Here is an 18,472-nt window from a genome sequence, read left to right on the forward strand (position 1 = left end):
CTGTAGACTTAATGGGCCAAATGGCCTCCTTCCGCAGTGTTGGAATTCTAGGATTCTCGATTAGATGGATTGGCCATGCTACATTACCCCTTAAGAGTTCCAACATGTGTAGGAAGGGGGATTAGCCATGGGAAGGAAATGTATGGTGTAACAGGTGGGCCTGGATAAGATACTCTGTCAGAGAGTTGGTGCAGATTTGATGGACCAAATGTCTCTTCTGCATCGTAGGATTCTATGATTCTACTCATTTGAACTAATTCCCAGATTAATCAGGTCCTCTGGAATGGGCGGGGGGGAGCAGGGGGGGAAAATCGGGCCCTCTGGAATGGGGGGGGGTGAGGGGGAGCACATTTTTGTTTTGTTTTAGTTTGATTTATTATTGTCATATTTCTTGGTATACAGTGAAACGTATTGCTTCTTGTGCACTATACTGAAAAAGCTACTCCTTAGCGATTCTATAGTTCTACATTGTCTCTGGTTCTATTTTTTACCAATTATCTTAAATCTGTATCCTCTAGTTACTGATCATCTGCCGCTGAAATCAATTTCTCTTTTTTCTCATCAAAACATACCTGACAAAGGAGCAGTGCTCCGAAAGCTAGTGGCATTTGCTACCAAATAAACCTGTTGGACTTTAACTTGGTGTAGTGAGGCTTCTTCCTGTGTTTACCCCAGTCTAACGCCAGCATCGCCACATCATGCCAATCACTGTGCCACTGCACTGCTTTATATGAAGCAGTTCTTGTGTCAGCTGGTAAGTGACTTCAGACGTTTGTATCTTTCTCCATTTAAACAGGAGATTGAGGTTAGGTACAATAAGAAACTGATCTTTCTTTACACCTCAGCTATGACCGTAACACTACATTGTGCACTCTCTCCTTCCCTTCTCTACAAACGGTGTAGCGCGCAAGAAACAATATTTTTCACTGTGTACTGATACATGTGACAATAATAAATCGAATCAAGAGACATGCATTAACAGGCACTCTGTAGTGTCAGTCATGTCAGATAGAGAGAGAGACTTCCCCAGGACTTTGGCACACAAACTGCTGAATGAACAAGATATATGCTCTGTCTGAGGCCAGAACTCTCCATTTACCTGACGAAGGGACTAACCCTAAAGCTTGTGCGTTTACTACCAAATAAATCGGTTGGACTAAAACCTGGTGTTGTCAGACTTTTTACTGTGTTTATCCCAGTCCAACGCCAGCACATCCACATCACAGAATGAACAAGAGCCAGGCTGGCTGGCCCGTGACGTCACGCGTTTTGTTGGACTATCTTTAAACGTGAAAGGAAAAGAACAAAAACACCATGAGAGCGAGCGGGGGCCTTCGATAGGCGAAACCGTGAGTAAATACACACACACACTCTCTCTCTCTCTGACATGACTGAGACTAGAGTGGCGCTTTGATCGTGCCGACGGTGCAGCTCTCTCCCCTCACAGACTTTTACCTTATAAATCTTTCACCTCCTCGAAGCCCGAGGCCTTCGTCATTGGAAAACCGAGAATTGTTATCACCGCTCGCAGGTATTCCAACTTCGGAGAAAAAAATAAACAACAAACCTGAGGGTTTTTTTAAATTTTACTTTTATTTTTCTGGCGGTTAACCCTGCAGCCGCCGGTTCGTTTTTCAAAAAAAACCGTTTCCTTTCGGACGGTTGATGCCCCCTCCCACCCCGGTAGCGCATGCGCGGGAGGGCAGCCTGGCCGCCCTCCCCCCCCAACTCTTGTTGTTGGGCAGGGAAGGTTTGTGCTTCAGTGAAACATCTGGATTAACCTCCTAAGGATAGGCTGCCCTCCCCCTGCCCAACTGCTGCTGAACCGCCTCTTCTAGCCACTGTTGCCAAGTGCTTTCTTTTCTTCCAAGTATTACCTGGACAAGGCAGTGTGATCGCTCAATTCTACTGTGTAAGAAAAGGGGAAACTTGCCTGCACAGCACCTTTTGCCCCATCGAGGGCATCCCTGAGTCCTCGTACTGCCAGTTAAAGGGTAGTCACTGCAGGGCTACATGGTACCTGGTTTGCCCGTGCCCACAAACTGTTTTGTTGAGGCAGCCCCTCAGGATCGAGGACAACTTGCTTTCCTCCAGTTTGATGGCTCTCAGATGGCTGGCATATCCAATGTGCGATCTGTAGCCTCTGCCACATGTGGGTACAAGTGATGTTGGAAGGTTCAGGCTGTTTGGAGTTTTGTGTGCTTTGCCTAACACCTTGATTTTTGCCTCTATGTGCTCCCACTGAAGCCTCTCGTTGTGTTTGGTGCCTTCTGAATAAACCACCTCCTTTTTAGCCAGTCACAAGCCAGGGACTCCTATGAATTGGCTGGGATGTTTGATGTATTCATGGATGCTTTGAGGACATCCTTAACGCACTTTCACTGTCCTTCTGGGACTCCCCTGCCATGGGTTCCGAATAGAATGGTTGCTTTTGGATTCTGGTGTCAGGCCTATGATCAACATGGGCAGCATGGTGACACAGTGGCTAGCACTGCTGCCTCACAGCATGAAGGACCCAGGTTTGATTCCCAGCTTCAGTCACTGTCTGTGTGGAGTTTGTACATTCTTTCCATGTCTGTGTGTGTTTCCTCCCACAGCCCAAAGATGTGTGGGTTAGGTTGATTGGCCATGCTAAATTGCCACTTAGTGTCAGGAGGACCAGTAGGGTAAGTACGTGGGGTTATGGGGATAGGTTGGGATTGTGATCAATGCAGACTTTATGGGCCGAATGGCCTACTTGTGCACTGTAGGGATTCTATGATTTTATATCTATCGCTCTCAAAACTCTCAAATCTTAGAATGTTTATGTTTGTAAAAAGTGGTAGCACTGTGGTTAGCACTGCTGCCTCACAGCTCCAGGGACCTGTGTTTAATTCCCAGCTTGGGCCACTGTCTGTGTGGAGTTTGCTCATTCTCCCAACATCTGCATGGGTTTCCTCTGGGTGCTCCGCTTTCCACCCATATTCCAAAGATGTGTGGGTTAGGTGCATTGTGGCCATGCTAAATTGCCCCTTAGAATCTCAGGATGCGTAGGTTAGAGGGATTAGTGGGGTAATTATGTGGGGTTACGGGGATAGGGCCCAGATGGGATTGTTGTCAGTGCAGACTCGATGGGCCAACTGGCCTCCTTCTGCATGGTAGAGTTTCTTTGATTCTATGTCCCATCCAGTGGGAGCTGGTTTTGAATGATTAAAGCCTCAATACTTGGTTTATTGGCCTGGACAAAGGAAGCCTCTTTTGGACTTAGCTGATTTGGAAGACCTTATGATGATACATTTCCAGCACTTTTGAGGTACCTGCCACAGCTTGTCCAAATCTCCAAAGCATATAGGAGTATGGGGATTACTGCTGCCTGGCAAGCTATGACCTTCATTTCATGTTTGAGATCCTGGTCCTCAAATACTCATTTCCTCAAGTAGGCTGAAGCCTGAACTGGCACATTGGAGGTGATGAAACAGCAATGTGATAATGACCAAATAATGTGTTTTTGTGATGTTGAGGATGAATATTGACCATAATACCGTAGACAACTCTGTTGCTTTTCAAAGAAGTAATCCCATGGGATCTTCTAGGACTGGTTGGATGGACCTCAGTTTGTGCTGGGATGCAGTTCACAAAGATAACAAAAAACGTTTTTATTTAAAACTGCAGCTGCTGGAAATCTGACGCAAAACCCAAAAGTTCTCGAAATACTCAGCTAATCAGGCAGGTCACAAACAAGTTAATGATTTAGTTCTGAATGCTCCAACAGGACTGTAAGAAATTGTCCCTGTGTTCCTTTTGAAATGGTTGTTCTTATAGCATGTATACAAGAAACATAACTTATCCACTCCCTTCATGGATTGGCCAGGCAACTGAGTGTTTCCAGCATTATTTTTGTTTGACAGAATTACTTATGTTTCCCTTTAGTATGATGTACAAAGGCCTTTAAGGGATATATATTTATTATTTCAGTTGCAAAATCTTGTACAGACTGATAAAGAAAAAGAATAATAAATTTATAACTCTAGTTAGGTCACATTTACAGTATATTATGGAATATTGGGCACTTGATTGCAGAGGGAACCTTTAGTGCAGTGGTTCCCAACCACTTTATGTCAGGCACACCTTTTTACTATAAAAGATGTTGAGGCAACTCAGGATTGCCCGCTAATTAAAAGCCTTTTATTTCTATAACCTCCTAAAAATATATCAAAGTCACCTTCTAATACAATTTTCATTAGTTTAAGTTTACAATGACAGCCTTATCACCAGTTGCATATCAAATACAATATTTTTATAAAAAATGTACACAATTTAGTGTTTCCCATTATATTTCAGTTTTTAGTATTTTTAAGCTTGCATTTCTCAGTGTGAAAGTTCATAAATGAAGGAAACGCTGTAAGCAGTAACTTACTATCAGTGTTATTGTGACACCCGGACCTGCCTTTGTGAGCAGAGTTTCTTGATCTGGGGAGGAATTGATGCCGGGGCAACTTTCAGGTCTTGCACCACCGAGAGGCATTCCTTCCTTTTTTTAACATAAGGGAGTGATGAGAGCATCAACTTGCACAAGTAGGCTGTGGGAAACAGTAAGAGTACTGCTATAGTGCAATCTGAAATAGATAAGATATTCTTGTCACACAAGCAACGATAATGAGAAAGGGGAGCTAGTGGTAGGGGATGGGGATATGGCTAAGGTATTGAATAACTTTTTTGTTTCTGTCTTCACGGAGGAGGACGTGAATAATTTGCCGGGTGTTAGCGATGGAAAGGTGGTAGGACTGGAGGGTCTTAATGACATTACTGTTACTAGAGAGGTGGTGCTCGACAGACTGGAGGGGCTGATTGTGGACAAGTCCCCAGGACCGGATGGAATGCATCCGAGGGTTCTGAAAGAAATGGCGGAGGTTATAGTGGATGCCTTGGTGGTTATTTTCCAGACGTCGCTGGATTCCGGGGAAGTGCTGGAAGATTGGAAAACGGCTAATGTTACGCCGTTGTTTAAGAAGGGTGCCAGGCAAAAGGCGGGGAATTATAGGCCGGTTAGTTTAACGTCTGTGGTAGGTAAAATGTTGGAATCCGTCATTAAGGAGGAAATTGCGAGGCATCTTGAAGGGAATTGCTTGATAGGGCAGACGCAACACGGTTTCATTAAAGGGAAGTCGTGTCTGACAAATTTACTGGAGTTCTATGAGGATGTGTCTAGGGCAGTGGATAGAGGAGAGCCGGTGGATGTGGTCTTTCTGGATTTTCAGAAGGCGTTTGACAAGGTACCTCACAAGAGGTTATTGCAGAAGGTCAGGGGACATGGAGTTGGGGGTAGGGTGTTAGCGTGGATAGAGGATTGTCAAATAGGAGGCAGAGAGTGGGGGTCAATGGGTGCTATTCGGATTGGCGGTTGGTGACTAGTGGGGTGCCCCAGGGGTCGGTGCTGGGGCCTCAGCTATTTACCATTTATATAGATGATCTGGAGGAGGGAACCGAGTGCAGGGTGTCGAAATTTGCTGATGACACCAAGATTGGGGGAAAGGCAAATTGTGCGGAGGGTGTGGAGAGTCTGCAGAAGGATCTAGATAGGCTGGGCGAATGGGCCAGGAAATGGCAAATGGAATTTAATGTTGGCAAGTGTGAGGTGGTCCACTTTGGTAGGAAGAATGGTAGGAAGGACTATTACTTACGTGGCGAAAAACTGCAGCAGGCGACGGTGCAGAGGGACCTCGGGGTCCTTGTGCATGAGTCGCAAAAACCCAGCTTGCAGGTGCAGCAGGTGGTCAGGAAGGCGAATGGGATGCTGGCCTTCATAGCGAGGGGGATTGAATATAAAAGTAGGGAGGTCTTGCTGCAGCTGTATAGGGCATTGGTGAGGCCGCAGCTGGAGTACTGTGTGCAGTTTTGGGCGCCGCACCTGCGCAAGGATATTTTGGCCCTGGAGGGAGTGCAGAGGAGGTTTACTAGGCTGATACCGGAGTTGAGGGGATTGAGCTATGAGGAGAGGCTGAATAAACTAGGCTTGTACTCGTTAGAGTTTAGAAGAATGAGGGGAGATCTCATTGAGACGTATAAGATGATGAATGGGATGGATAGGATAGAGGTGGAGAGACTCTTCCCGCTCAAAAAAGACAGTAGGACTAGGGGGCACAGCCTCAAGATAAAGGGGAGGCGGTTTAGAACGGAGTTGAGGAGGAACTTCTTCACTCAAAGGGTGGTGAATCTCTGGAATTCTCTGCCCGTTGAAGTGGTGGAGGCTGCCTCGCTAAATATTTTTAAGAAGCAGGTTGATGGGTTCTTGATAAGAGAGGGGATTAAGGGTTATGGGGAGAGGGCGGGAAAGTGGAACTGAGCCACGACAGATCAGCCATGATCTTATTGAATGGCGGGGCAGGCTCGAAAGGCTAGATGGCCTACTCCTGCTCCTATTTCTTATGTTCTTATGTTCTTATAATGTGTCCAGAAGCTTCTACGTAAACCTTAGTCCCATTGTATAACATATGGGGGTGGCACAGTGGTTAGCACTGCTGCTTCACAGCGCCAGTGACCTGGGTTCTATTCCCAGCTTGGGTGACTGTCTCTGCGGAGTGTGCACGTTCTGTGTCTGCATGGGTTTCCTCCCACAGTCCAAAAGACGTGCTGCTTAGGTGCATTGACCATGCTAAACTCTCCCTCTGTGTACCCAAACAGGCACCGGAGTGTGGTGACTAGGTGATTGTCACAGTAACTTCATTGGAATGTTAATATAAGCCTACTTGTGATTCTAATAAATAAACTGATCTATCCTGAGTTCTGCAAATTCCTCTTGTTCTTTTAATGAAAATTTCTTTGATGGTTCAAAAGAAAGTAAACTAAATGGATCATGTACCTAGTCAAGTCTTCCTAAACCTGCACACAGTCCATCATATTATTGATTTTCCTTTACATCTTGTTTTTGGGTGCTTTGTATATCCTTGCTGGCAGCTGTGTTTTGTATTGAAATGGTACTCCAGCTTACTTGGTACATTATAATGTTTGAGAGATTCTCCCTGCAAATTAAGCATTTTGGGGCAGGGTAAGAAGCATTACTTGTCCACAAAAATCTAAAGGCCAAGTTGTCACTGTTCTACTTGTGAATGAATCTCACTTTTGTCTCCTGAGGTTCTGTTGATTTGGCCACATCTGAATCAGAGTGGGATTCTTCACTTCTCTTCAGGAACTTATATGTTAAACTGTGGTCAAACACACTAAACAACGTATGCCCTCAAGTATTAACTTACAAGTTCCAGCTTTTTGGCTGTGCCAAGCAGAACACAACTGCTCCCAAGGTATACCCTTGTTGCCTTCTTGGATCTTTGGGGTGGCTACTGAGGTCTCATCAGCTATTGGGGCTTCTCCCAAGCTCACTTCACATAAAGCCTGCTCCTTGCAGCCTCTTCTCCAGATGGAGCATGGTTCTCCTTTTCTTAACTTTATGGGTTCCTATTTCTTCCTCTGTCTTCTTTCCTTACAGGGAACTTCCTTTTTTTTGTCTTCTCTCCTTTTTTTTCTTGCAAGGTCATTTCAGAGGGCAGTTAAAAGTCAACTACATTGATGTGGGGCTGGAGTCATATATAGGCCCAACCAGGTAACGAGAGTACACGTTTGTGAACCAGATGGGTTTTTGCAACGATCATTTCATAGTCATCATTACTAAGACAGCTTCAATTCCAGATTTCATTAGCAAATGAAATAATGGGATGGTATCTTTAAAAGGGTGTCTCCTTTTTATATTTACCCAGTGTTGTGATTACAAGTAACCTACAATTGTCAATTTAAACTTATTAAGAGGATCAAGAGTTATGGGGAAAAGGCAGGAAAATAGGAATGAGAATCATATCAGCCATGATTGAGTGACGGAGCAGACTCAGTGGGCCAAATGGCCTATTTCTTCTCCTATATCTTATGGTCTTGTGTTAACTATTTCCTATCCTAACAACCTTAGTTAAAAGAAGAGTGCAGGTCAGTTGAATTAGTTTTGGATTTATTCATCAAAGTAATGATAGATCAAATGTCCTCCCTCCGTGTTACAATGTTCTCTACCTCTCCACAAAAACTTTAAATGCAACATGTATCATGTTGATTATAATTTCTTGGATATTCAGAGGGATCATTTGTGCTAATTACAAAGTAAAGGCTTTTACACAGAAGACAGTTTCATCACATTTTTTTGAAACCTTCCTTTGTCAAACTGTCCTAGCTCTGTTCTGAAACCAGTATCTCTTCCACCTCTTTGATTTGGTAGGGAGCCTGGGCCATGTTCTGACAGCTGTGTTATTTTGGGACACGTTCTGGATTGACAGTATTCAGGATCTATCACCAAGGAATAGCATCTGCTGGGGTATTGAAACTGAATAGAGGTCAAAGTGAAGAATAACTGAAGCACGGCAAAGGGAGGATTGGCAACATCACCTCTTCCAATGTTATACTCTTGGACTAAATGTAATGGATCCACAGAACAGTCTTATTAATAAAATTTGTTTGCATTATTGACAGAGTTAGTATCAATGGCTATGAATGGCTCTTTCCACACAGTCCCTTCAAGTATTTATCCATTTTTTTTCCAATATTAGTTTTAAATCCACCACCCTTTCAGATGGTGCATTCCAGATTACAACAACTCACTTGTTTAAAAAAAAGCTTCTTCATAGAATCATGCAGCCCAACACAAACAAAGCCAATTGGTTAATTTGTCTCTGCCAACTCTCTGAAGGAGGAATTTCCCAAGTGCCGCTCTCTTTGTAACCCTTCATGTTCTTCCTTTTCAGCTGGTAATCCAATTCTCTCCTAAATGCATTGGTTAAACCTGTCTCCACCACACTCTCGGGCATTCAAGATCATAATCACTCACAGCATGAAAAAGATTTTCCTCATAGGACCATTGCCTCTTTTGCCAATTACCTTTATATATCAAGTTCTTGATCCTGCCACAAATGGGAACAGTTTCCCCCCATCTACTCTGTTTGGACCGTTCATGATAGTGGTACTCAAAATCAAATTTCTTCTCAACCTTTCCTTCTCCGTAGAAAGTAATCCCAAATTCTCCTACTATCTATGTAACTCAAGTTCCTCATCCCTAGGACCACCTCCTGAATCTTTTCTTCAATCCCTCTAATGCCATCGCAATCTTCCTAATGTAAAGCATCCAAAAGCTTCTGATTCTTTTTCCAATTTCCTGAAATCTGTGGAATCTAATTATGGATGTATGTGGTGTGTACGTGTGTGACTGGGAACTGTTTCTTCTCATTTACTGTATCAAAACCTCTGTGTTTGCATCTCTTTCCCCCTTTAAGCTCACTGCCCTAAGATAACCCCTGATGATATACCACAACAACTTGTGATTTGCAAAATTAAAATTATAGTTCATATTATTAGAGTATAGAAAATATCCCTTGTAACATTGCCATACAACCAGTTACTCAAACTAAAATATATGGTCTAATATCCAACATAAAATAGTGGACCAGATGTTCAAAACACATCGGGCAGGATTTTCCCCAAAATGGGAAAATCACACCTGGGATCAATGGACCTTTGCAAGGTTCCCCACTCCATCTCGCCCACTATGATTCCTGTGGCGGATGGGAAAATTCCCCCCATTATTCATTCTTCAAATTAAAGCTATATCTCGCATCACTATTTTTTTTAAAGATTTGGGTAATATCTAGAACCCTTATGCTTTCATGTGACACTTTGACAGAAACAATTCCACCTCTCATTTCATTCCATGCAACCATGAAGCAGATACAATTTACTGAGTACAGCTTCGTGCATATCTTTCCTGAGTACTTTCATATCACTGTATCCTGGTATGTTCTTTCAATCTATTTCTCAGCAAATTAACCACATCATCCACAAGGAGATTTTATTTCCTCCTCCATGAGATGGGTTGGCTCTGTTTGTAATGTTACTGGTGCCTGATAACCTGCCTCTGAAATGTAACCAGATCTGCACACCAGTTAGGGCAGGGATTTACATTTTGCAGTAATTCTTTAGCTGTTTTGTCAGAACAACTGTATCCTCCAATTCAGATGTCCTTTGTGTTTTTTTGATTTGTAGAAACTAAAGCATGAAGTTAAATGAACGAAGTGTGGCTTACTATGCCACCTGTGATTCTCCTACTGACAAGACTGGATACTTGCATAAGAAGGGGGAGCGGAACACTGCTTACCACAGGCGCTGGTTTGTTTTGAAGGGTAACCTGTTTTTTTACTTTGAAGAAAAGGACAGTAGGGAGCCAATTGGAGTGATCATTCTTGAAGGATGTACTGTGGAGTTGTGTGAATCTTCAGAGGATTATGCCTTTGCAATCAAGTTTGACAATGTTAAATCACGGATATATAAAATGGCTGCTGAAAGCCAGGGAGAAATGGAGTCCTGGGTTAAAGCTTTATCTCGTGCAAGCTTTGACTATATGAGGATTGTTGTGAAGGAACTTGAAAAGCAATTGGAAGACATGCAGCAGAATAGATTCAGTCGCAAAAGCCAGAGAAAACAACTTCTGCGCAAGCAACCAGTCAGTCCTCACAATACGTCATTATTCTCACATAATTTCTCTGTATCTTATAGGACTCCTGTTAAGGAGAATGGCTATGTCCCCTGGAGTACTACACCAGATCAAACTAATGATGCTGAATTAAATGGCAAAGCACATGCTGTTAATGATAATAGTGATATCTCAAAATATTTCCCAGAACAGGCGCCAGAAAGACCCCTACATACACAACGCTTACCACCACCTCTCCCCCCTAGGAGGAAATCAGGAACAGGAGGGATAACATCTGCAATTGGTGGGCTGATGCTCACCCAAGATAACAGTACAACAGCAGGGACACTGAGCTTTACCAGACTACATGAATGGTTTGGAAGGGATATAATACAGCTGCGAAGACAATGGGAAGACAGCAAATTTAGAATGGATGAAGGATCACAAATGGTTTTTAATTAATAACTTCATTGTGCGCAGTTTTTTTTTAAGAAAAGAGGACAATTTCATGCTAAAGTTTTAAACTTGACCTGTCTCTTTTACCTCCACATCCTAATCCAGTAGTTGCTTCCTTGGAAGTATACATATGGTACTATACATAAAGTTTGGTTTTCATTTGTTTTATAATCTGGCTGGATCCAGCAAGGGAAGTGCTTGATATCCAAAATGGGGAGGGGGGGTGCCACACATCATCTGTTTTTCTTTCCTTCTATTTCAGCTTTACTATCCCTGTACAATCAGGACATTCCTTATAGCCTAGTGACTAAACGTTCAAATTTGGTATAGAACTATGGTCTGAAAGTCTTGAGTTTGGCATCCAGTAATTTCTCATTTTAGCCAGGACAGTTTTTTTTAAATACTACATTTGGCCTTAACCAGCTGATGGATGAGGTGGTGGGAGCAGAAATCAGCTTGGCTTCCCACACCCCTTTAGAATCTGGTGACTCCCATTGGATCATGTACTTGCAAGAATTGGACTCTGTTGTGATGCCCACCCTTTTGGGAGTAGCATGCCAACTTACACCGTGGACTACTGATGCCTATGGAACTGAACACGGCATCAGTCAGCGGCTTCAGGAGGAGAGGAAAAAGGAGATAAGCAAATTTGTGAACGTTTTGTGATGGTGCTATCAGAGATAGGTTTCTTTAATAATTGGTACCTTCCCCAAGTTGATCCAGGAACTATCACTCCAACGCTACTTGCCTGTTTTCTGACATTGTCATCATTGAAATGTTCTGGCTAATCACTTGAACCAGAATAACAGAGATTTTGCAAGTAACTGGTTTACAAAACACTAACTTAAATAACTAATGCACAAAATTATCATTTATGAAAATCCAGTGACTACAAAGGATAAGCTGCTGGTTTACAAAACACTAAAATAACTAGTGCACATTACCTTTATGAAAATCCAGTGAGTACTAGGGATACCTGATAGTGTGATCTTTTTATTTGTGCCAGTTTTAAAGGGAAGAGGTAGAGCACCTGAAGTGCCTATATCAAACATCAGAATAACTGAAGGCATATGTGAATAAAGGAATACATATTTATTGTTTTGAAATGAATTTGGTTGGTAAATACAGTACTTATTGTTTAAAACCATTCCATCACAGTTCCCGGGGTTTACTCAGACCATCTCTGTCCCCTTGGTGGAGATCACAAAAGGAGCAGTAAAAGATATTATGTAATACTAAGACATCCAGAACACTGAATGATACATAAACATGGGCCCCATGTTCAATCCTCTGGTTTAGGCTGAGTCAGCTGATCTCCGATTGGGAAAATGGGGTAGGTATTAAGGTTGGTTACAATTTCCCTAGGCAAAGGGAGAAAAATGTTAGTGTCTTCTTCCCTGATAACTATCCGGTGATACATGCTAAAAAGTGCACATGTTGATATCAAATGATGACAGGATCATCAAGCTCAGCCATGATGACCCCCACATGAGCATTAACTTGTTAATACTGATTTAATGAGCCCACCAGATGACGTAAGAGATAACTGCTGCCATTCAGTGTAGGGACAGAAAACCACTGATAGGGAATTGACCTCTGCACTGCACCCAATTTTCTGCCACCTGGAGTTACCCCAAGCTTTCTAACTCCAGTCTCCCAACCCTGGCCCGACAACTGTTTTCTTAAAATGGCTTCAGATTTTATTTCTCTCTCTTCCCCAAAGGATTACATGATGACAGCAGGAGGTTGATGGTGCTAATAGGATGCTTCCTGTATAGATGGTGTAGGATAATGAACAACTAGGTCCTTTATCATATTTATACCTGCATAAGCCTTCAAAAGGTGAAGAAAAATTCTTAAACTGTCCTTCACCTTCTGTTGGCCATGATCATTTCTATAGACAAATAGTATACTGCCACATAACTCCCTCGTTCATACATGCAGAATCACTTGAATAAGGTATTGAAACCTCACTCCTACTTATGTACCTCAACATGAGACTCACCTTTACCTCAATTTGGGGCAGTACACTAATTTGCACTATCTTAAAAATAGACTTTAAAAATTAAAACCTCTATTCGAGTGAGTAAAGACGAAAATAGAACATTTACAAAATACAGGAAAATTATTGACACTTATTCAATGCACAAATGTTATTAAATCATTATTTGTTATCTGATACAGTATATCAAAATATTTATTCAGCACTGTTCCTAACCCCTCTGTAACCCCCACCACTCCAGCAACATTGGTATCAAACTATATATCACTAGTATTTTGTAACTGTAGCAAAAAAAAATCAATTTATACAGTAAAAGTGGAGTGAATCAATGTTATTCTTGGTGATCGTTGGCTTTAATATTTTCTACCCAAGACATGAAGAACACTAATAGGCCTTTGTATTTCATCTTGTTCTCTCAAGATCACTGGCAATGTGAACTGTGATTACAGCTAAATGCCCATTACAAGCAAGAAAATTGCTTTTTTGTAGTCCAATATTAGATATCAGTTGACAAATATGATCAATACTCTTGTTACCTAGACATCACCAAGTGTGGTAAGTAAAATTCTTCTACATTTATATAACTAGTGCTATCCGGAGGGTAGAATCATAAATATTCTCTATAGTTTTGGAGTTTATATGGAAGCTCAACTTCAGTCAATATTTGTAACTTATAGTGTAATGTTAAATGGGCTTTTCAATTAATTTTTAATAAATGTACACTTTTTAAAAGTAATTTTTTGAATTATAACCTTTTGCCACTAAAGCAACATAGCATTGTCCATGATTTCTCAAAAGTTGCACATTATGCAGAAAAAGATTCTTTGTTTGCATTGTCACCTCCATTAATTTATCAACTATATATATCTGACAAATGTTCAGAACATTGAACAATATTTCTAACTGAAATGCAAGATTACAAAAGAAGTGCTTGTAGCATAAGTTGCATAACGATAATGGGGGAGGTTTTTTAAAAATATATACTGCAGTCATGTATATTAGCACTTTCTTTTTGAACTTCTATATATAGACATGGATTAATGTTGGCTTTTTAGTTTATTTTAGGGCTGCAGGCTTCAAAAATTCCAATACGTTAATCTCCAATGTAGGGAAGTAATCTGGCCAGCATCTAAAATAAACTATATTTGTCCCAGAGGACACGTACAGGAATCTCTTTCAATAGCAGTGCACTAATAAAATTCCAAGAAGTGTTGTAATGACTAATGCAATGCTTTTAAGTGATAAGAAGGGAGTGGACACACAATAGAAGGGAACAGGAAAGAGTTGAGAACAGATGGGAAAATCCTGTGTTGTTTCTAATTGGCAGAAGATACACTTGAATCCTAAGGTACATAATACAATCAATGGGAGTCATTTTAAAATCAATGTAGCATTCAGCTATCTTCTAAGAATGTATTTTATATTAAGCTGTGGGAGGCTAATTAAATCTGTCTATTTCTGCACGGATAAAAAAAATGTAGAGTGGAATTTTTTTTTCAGTTGCGAAAATTCACTAGATTTTCAACTTACGCTTCCACTTTCATGATTCTACAATCATTCATTTCACATAAAGCATTTGCACCCAGAAATTACTCATTGGGATGCTCATGTACAAATGTTCATTTGTGTTTGACCAAAATTCTTTGATCTATTATTTTAACAGAAGCTTTATTCCATTTACTTTAGAAGTCTCAACTAAAGTAGCTCATTGGAATTTCAGATAAGGGCATTGGAGTTCAGTTTGTAAGTCTCCTACAATATAATTTCAAAGCTTTTGGTTTTAAATGAGGTTGTAGAACCTATCTCCAACATGGCATATTGTTCACACTGATGTGAAAACTGCATTTTGATTTGTCGATCCAGTGCTAAGGATCATTCTGATATTTGTTAGCTCCCATTTGTAAGTGCCAAGCCCTGCTGCAACTTGCATACCTGTTTTTGTCAGTTTACATTTTTTTAAACTTGTAGTTGGTTTACAGTAAACTGTAGAATCATATTTAGTATATCTGCATGACTAAATAGTTCAGCTTATGAGCTGAAATCAGAGCAAAGTATAATAAAGTTTATAAATCACTTTTTCTCTGCAACAGTAAGCTTGTGCAGCAAGTTTGCTTTGATCCCATCAGTTTAATTTTCTCCACTATTAATATCTATTAGTATCCAGTTGTGGTTCTGTAATATTGATCTTTTAAAATGGAATAGAACATAATATCTTAGCATATGGGTTAATGTTTTCCTGTGTAGAATATATTACTGTGTTTTTAAAACGGATGTATACACACTCGTCACTGGTGGAAGTGTGTGTCAATTAACATAAGTGATGATAGATTTGGACTTGACTATGCTATCTTCTGTTATCAAACAGCCTGCCAACACCAAGTTCAGTAAATTTATGGATGGCCAGTTGCTGCTGAAACCCATACCTTAGTCTAGATTTGGTACCTTAAGGAAGAGGGAGAAAATTGTCAGGAAAGGGAACTAAAAAGAAGATAATTAGGAAACACTACTAAAACCTGTTCCTAACATGATCTTGAACATGCAGTCAAACAACTGCCCTAAATTGCTGCCATGGTACAGCATTTACCATATCTTTTTAAAAGCGAGACAACTATATTCTTTGGCTGGCAATCGGACACACTTCCATAGTTTATGCTGAAAGCAATTACAAAAGGTTACTTGCCTGGTTGGGGAGGGGAGGTGATGAATTGATGGAAAATTAATCATTGCACTGCTGTCATCGGCATTGTAATCAAATTATAATTAGAATACTCTAATGTCTGACTATGTTCAAGTAGTGAAAACAAAGCAAAATGTTGCAGATGCTGGAAATCCAAAGTAGAAATAAAATTACTTTAAAAACTCAGCAGGTCTTGCAGCATCTGTGGGGAGAGAAACAATTAATGTTTTGAGTCTGATTATGACCCTCCTTCAGAAAAAAGAGGCATATTAGTTCTGAAGAAGAATCCTATTTGACTTCTGTTTCCCTCCACAGATGCTGGCAGTCGTGCTGAGTTTTTCAGGGATTTTGTTTCTCTTTTATGTCTAATGGTAATATTTGACCAATACAATTGTTTATGGATTGTAACTTGCAAACTCTGCGGTTTTCAAAATTACTTTTTGTCAATCCTGTTTGTGAATTTGGAATTTGCCACAATTTTTAATGGCGTTTTGCCAGGACTTAAAACATTTTCAAATTAGTTATTATGAGTTAACAGAAATGATGACCATGCAGTGCAAAAGTTACTACAGGTTAAACCCCATCCAGCAATTATTTTCTTCATGTTTGATGTATCTTATCATTTTTAATATATTTCATCAGTTTCATGTATGTTACTTGGCACACTTTCTCAAACTGTTAATTATTCTAGACCAAATGTTCAAGTTCTTTTGAAAGCACCATCTGTGAACAATGAGCTTAAAGTTCGCAGAACATGTGTAACTTGGTTAAAATTAAGTGCTTAGGACAACGCTGTCAGTAGAAACCACTGCTAACCACATACATGACTTTATTGACACCGTGTTAGCAATTTATATTAACTTTAGCAGAAAATGCCTTACATATGCTCACCAAATGCAGGTAAGTGTACTTCCTGTATAGTTACTTAACAAACATGTACCACCATTCAGTAACCAAAGAAGTAAAACATTCAACAAACAACAACACTCTCATTGTGCTTTTCATCATTATTTTACCAAAAAGGTTAAAGTACACAGGGCATACAGTGTACCAAGTAATCTTACATATCCAACAGTGATGTCTATGACTAATGTTTTATTTGTTAGTCGGTGATGCAATTAGCCACACCTGGCTAGTGGTCAAGTATTGGATAACTGATACATTTTAAGATTCAAATCCACATTTTCCTCAAAGAAAATCTGGGTTAACTGTGGTGTACTTTGTTTTAAAAGTGCATTTGCCAGCAGGTCCGATAGTGCTTTTGAATACGTAAAGAAAATCTAAATAGATGTATCCTCTATTAAAACCACAAACAGCAACACTGCAATGATCTTAAAATAATAAAAGCCATACTGATATTTTGCACAAGATACTGCTTTTGTACAAAGTCATAAAGCATATGACAAAAGACTTTAAAAATAATCAATTCAATATGTGCAAGTTTAATTGTATTTTAATTGTTTATACAATCTTAGTATAGTCATTTGGTAGTACAGAACTTTGAGTATTTGCTGAAAAAAGAGACATGTTGAAGCTGTTTTGTCTCACCTTCCTCAGAACACTTTGCAAGAATACCCAATATAATGGGAAAGCAACCATTTGTACTATAAATGAGAAAGGAGTGCTGATTATAAATTGTTGTTTATTTCTCTCAATGATATTCTTGTGAAGTCTCCTGGTGAGTGCAAAACTGAAAGGTTCAACATATCTTGTTTCAGCAACATAATTTTAGTACATGTGAATAACTGTCCTTTGGGAATGATAGTCGGTTTGGTCAATGACTTGGATAGATTCTTACTTCTAACTTTCAGAGGTCAGATTCTCAAATATAATGCTGTCTGCATGTTTGAGCTCCTCTTGCAGTGAAGAGTGGAGAGGTTTATCCTACTTTCAGCTGATCATTTCTAACTGAAGAAAACCATTGATAAACATGTACATTGATTTTGGACTTGGGGGACATTTTCAGGAATGGGAAACAAGGTCAATGGTGGGCTTTGAACTTCTTTAGTTGGCAAAAGGCTTACACTAAACACCATAGGTCCTTGTTTAATGACTTTGAGTAAGGTTTGATCCTGTATGATATTATTTGTATGATATGAAAGACACTACATAAGTATGTGCCACGCAAATATGGTCGTCTATGAATGTTTGTTAAAGTAATATTCCCTTATTCCATTTGGGAATTATGTGTTGAAGTATTTTGCTTAATGTTTTACAAAGGTGATAATTTGTATCTTTTTAGTCATCAACAGATTTTTTAAAATCTGACAAAATGTTTCTTTTGTAATTAGACTATTTCAATTTGCATGATGTATTGGTTACTAAAATGATTGCATGAATGATCAATCTGTGTTTTGGTCCATATTATACAAGTGTTTAGCAGCCATCTACACCTAATAAATGAATTGAGAAATGTATGGATTTGTATTTGGAAGTGTTTCATTTGTACAAGATTAACTGATTTTGAGACGTCCACTTAAAATCAAATTCCATTAGATAAAATACAGACTATAACTTTAGCCCATAGCATTTGTAATTACGTTAACAGTCTTTAGCCAAGCATATCCTAATAACATATTCCAAATCAATCTAACATGAAAATATTATTCTAGAATCGCACACAAGCATTAGCACATTTTTCTTTTATTCATTTATGGGATTTGGGCATCCCTGGCTAGACCAGCAATTATTTGCCCATCACTAGTTGCTCTGGTGAGTTGCCTTCTTGAACTGCTGCTGTCCTGAAGTATAAGTACACCCACAGTGCTGTCAGCAAGGGAGTTCCAGAATTTTCACTCAACAACAGTGAAGGAACAGCAACAGATTTCAAAGTCAGGATGGTGGAGAAGAATGTCCAGGTGGT

General features: G+C 40.0%; 2 protein-coding genes across 3 annotated transcripts in view; one reads left to right on the forward strand and one right to left on the reverse strand.

Moving 5' to 3' along the window:
• sh2b3 (SH2B adaptor protein 3) overlaps positions 1-4,463 on the reverse strand; it is a 208,258-nt gene extending 203,795 nt beyond the window's left edge. The window contains exons 1-2 of one of the 2 annotated variants that reach the window (XM_080208264.1): positions 4,397-4,463; positions 1,456-1,540 (exon numbers count right to left, since the gene is read on the reverse strand). The gene's annotated coding sequence lies outside the window, so the exon portion shown is untranslated. Of the gene's footprint in view, positions 1-1,455; positions 1,690-4,396 lie in introns of those variants that run through there. The other variant, XM_080208263.1, reaches the window with a different exon arrangement.
• Positions 1,232-18,014, forward strand: pheta2 (PH domain containing endocytic trafficking adaptor 2). The gene is made up of 2 exons (XM_080208266.1): positions 1,232-1,349; positions 10,048-18,014. Exon 2 carries the CDS (start codon positions 10,058-10,060, stop codon positions 10,934-10,936), a length of 879 nt encoding a protein of 292 aa, XP_080064392.1. The 5' UTR covers positions 1,232-1,349; positions 10,048-10,057; the 3' UTR covers positions 10,937-18,014.
• Positions 18,015-18,472: the final 458 nt, after the last annotated feature.

The sequence above is a fragment of the Carcharhinus amblyrhynchos genome, chromosome 20, assembly GCF_965287045.1.
Source record: "Carcharhinus amblyrhynchos chromosome 20, sCarAmb.v2.hapA, whole genome shotgun sequence".
NCBI classification, from domain to species: Eukaryota; Metazoa; Chordata; class Chondrichthyes; order Carcharhiniformes; family Carcharhinidae; genus Carcharhinus; species Carcharhinus amblyrhynchos.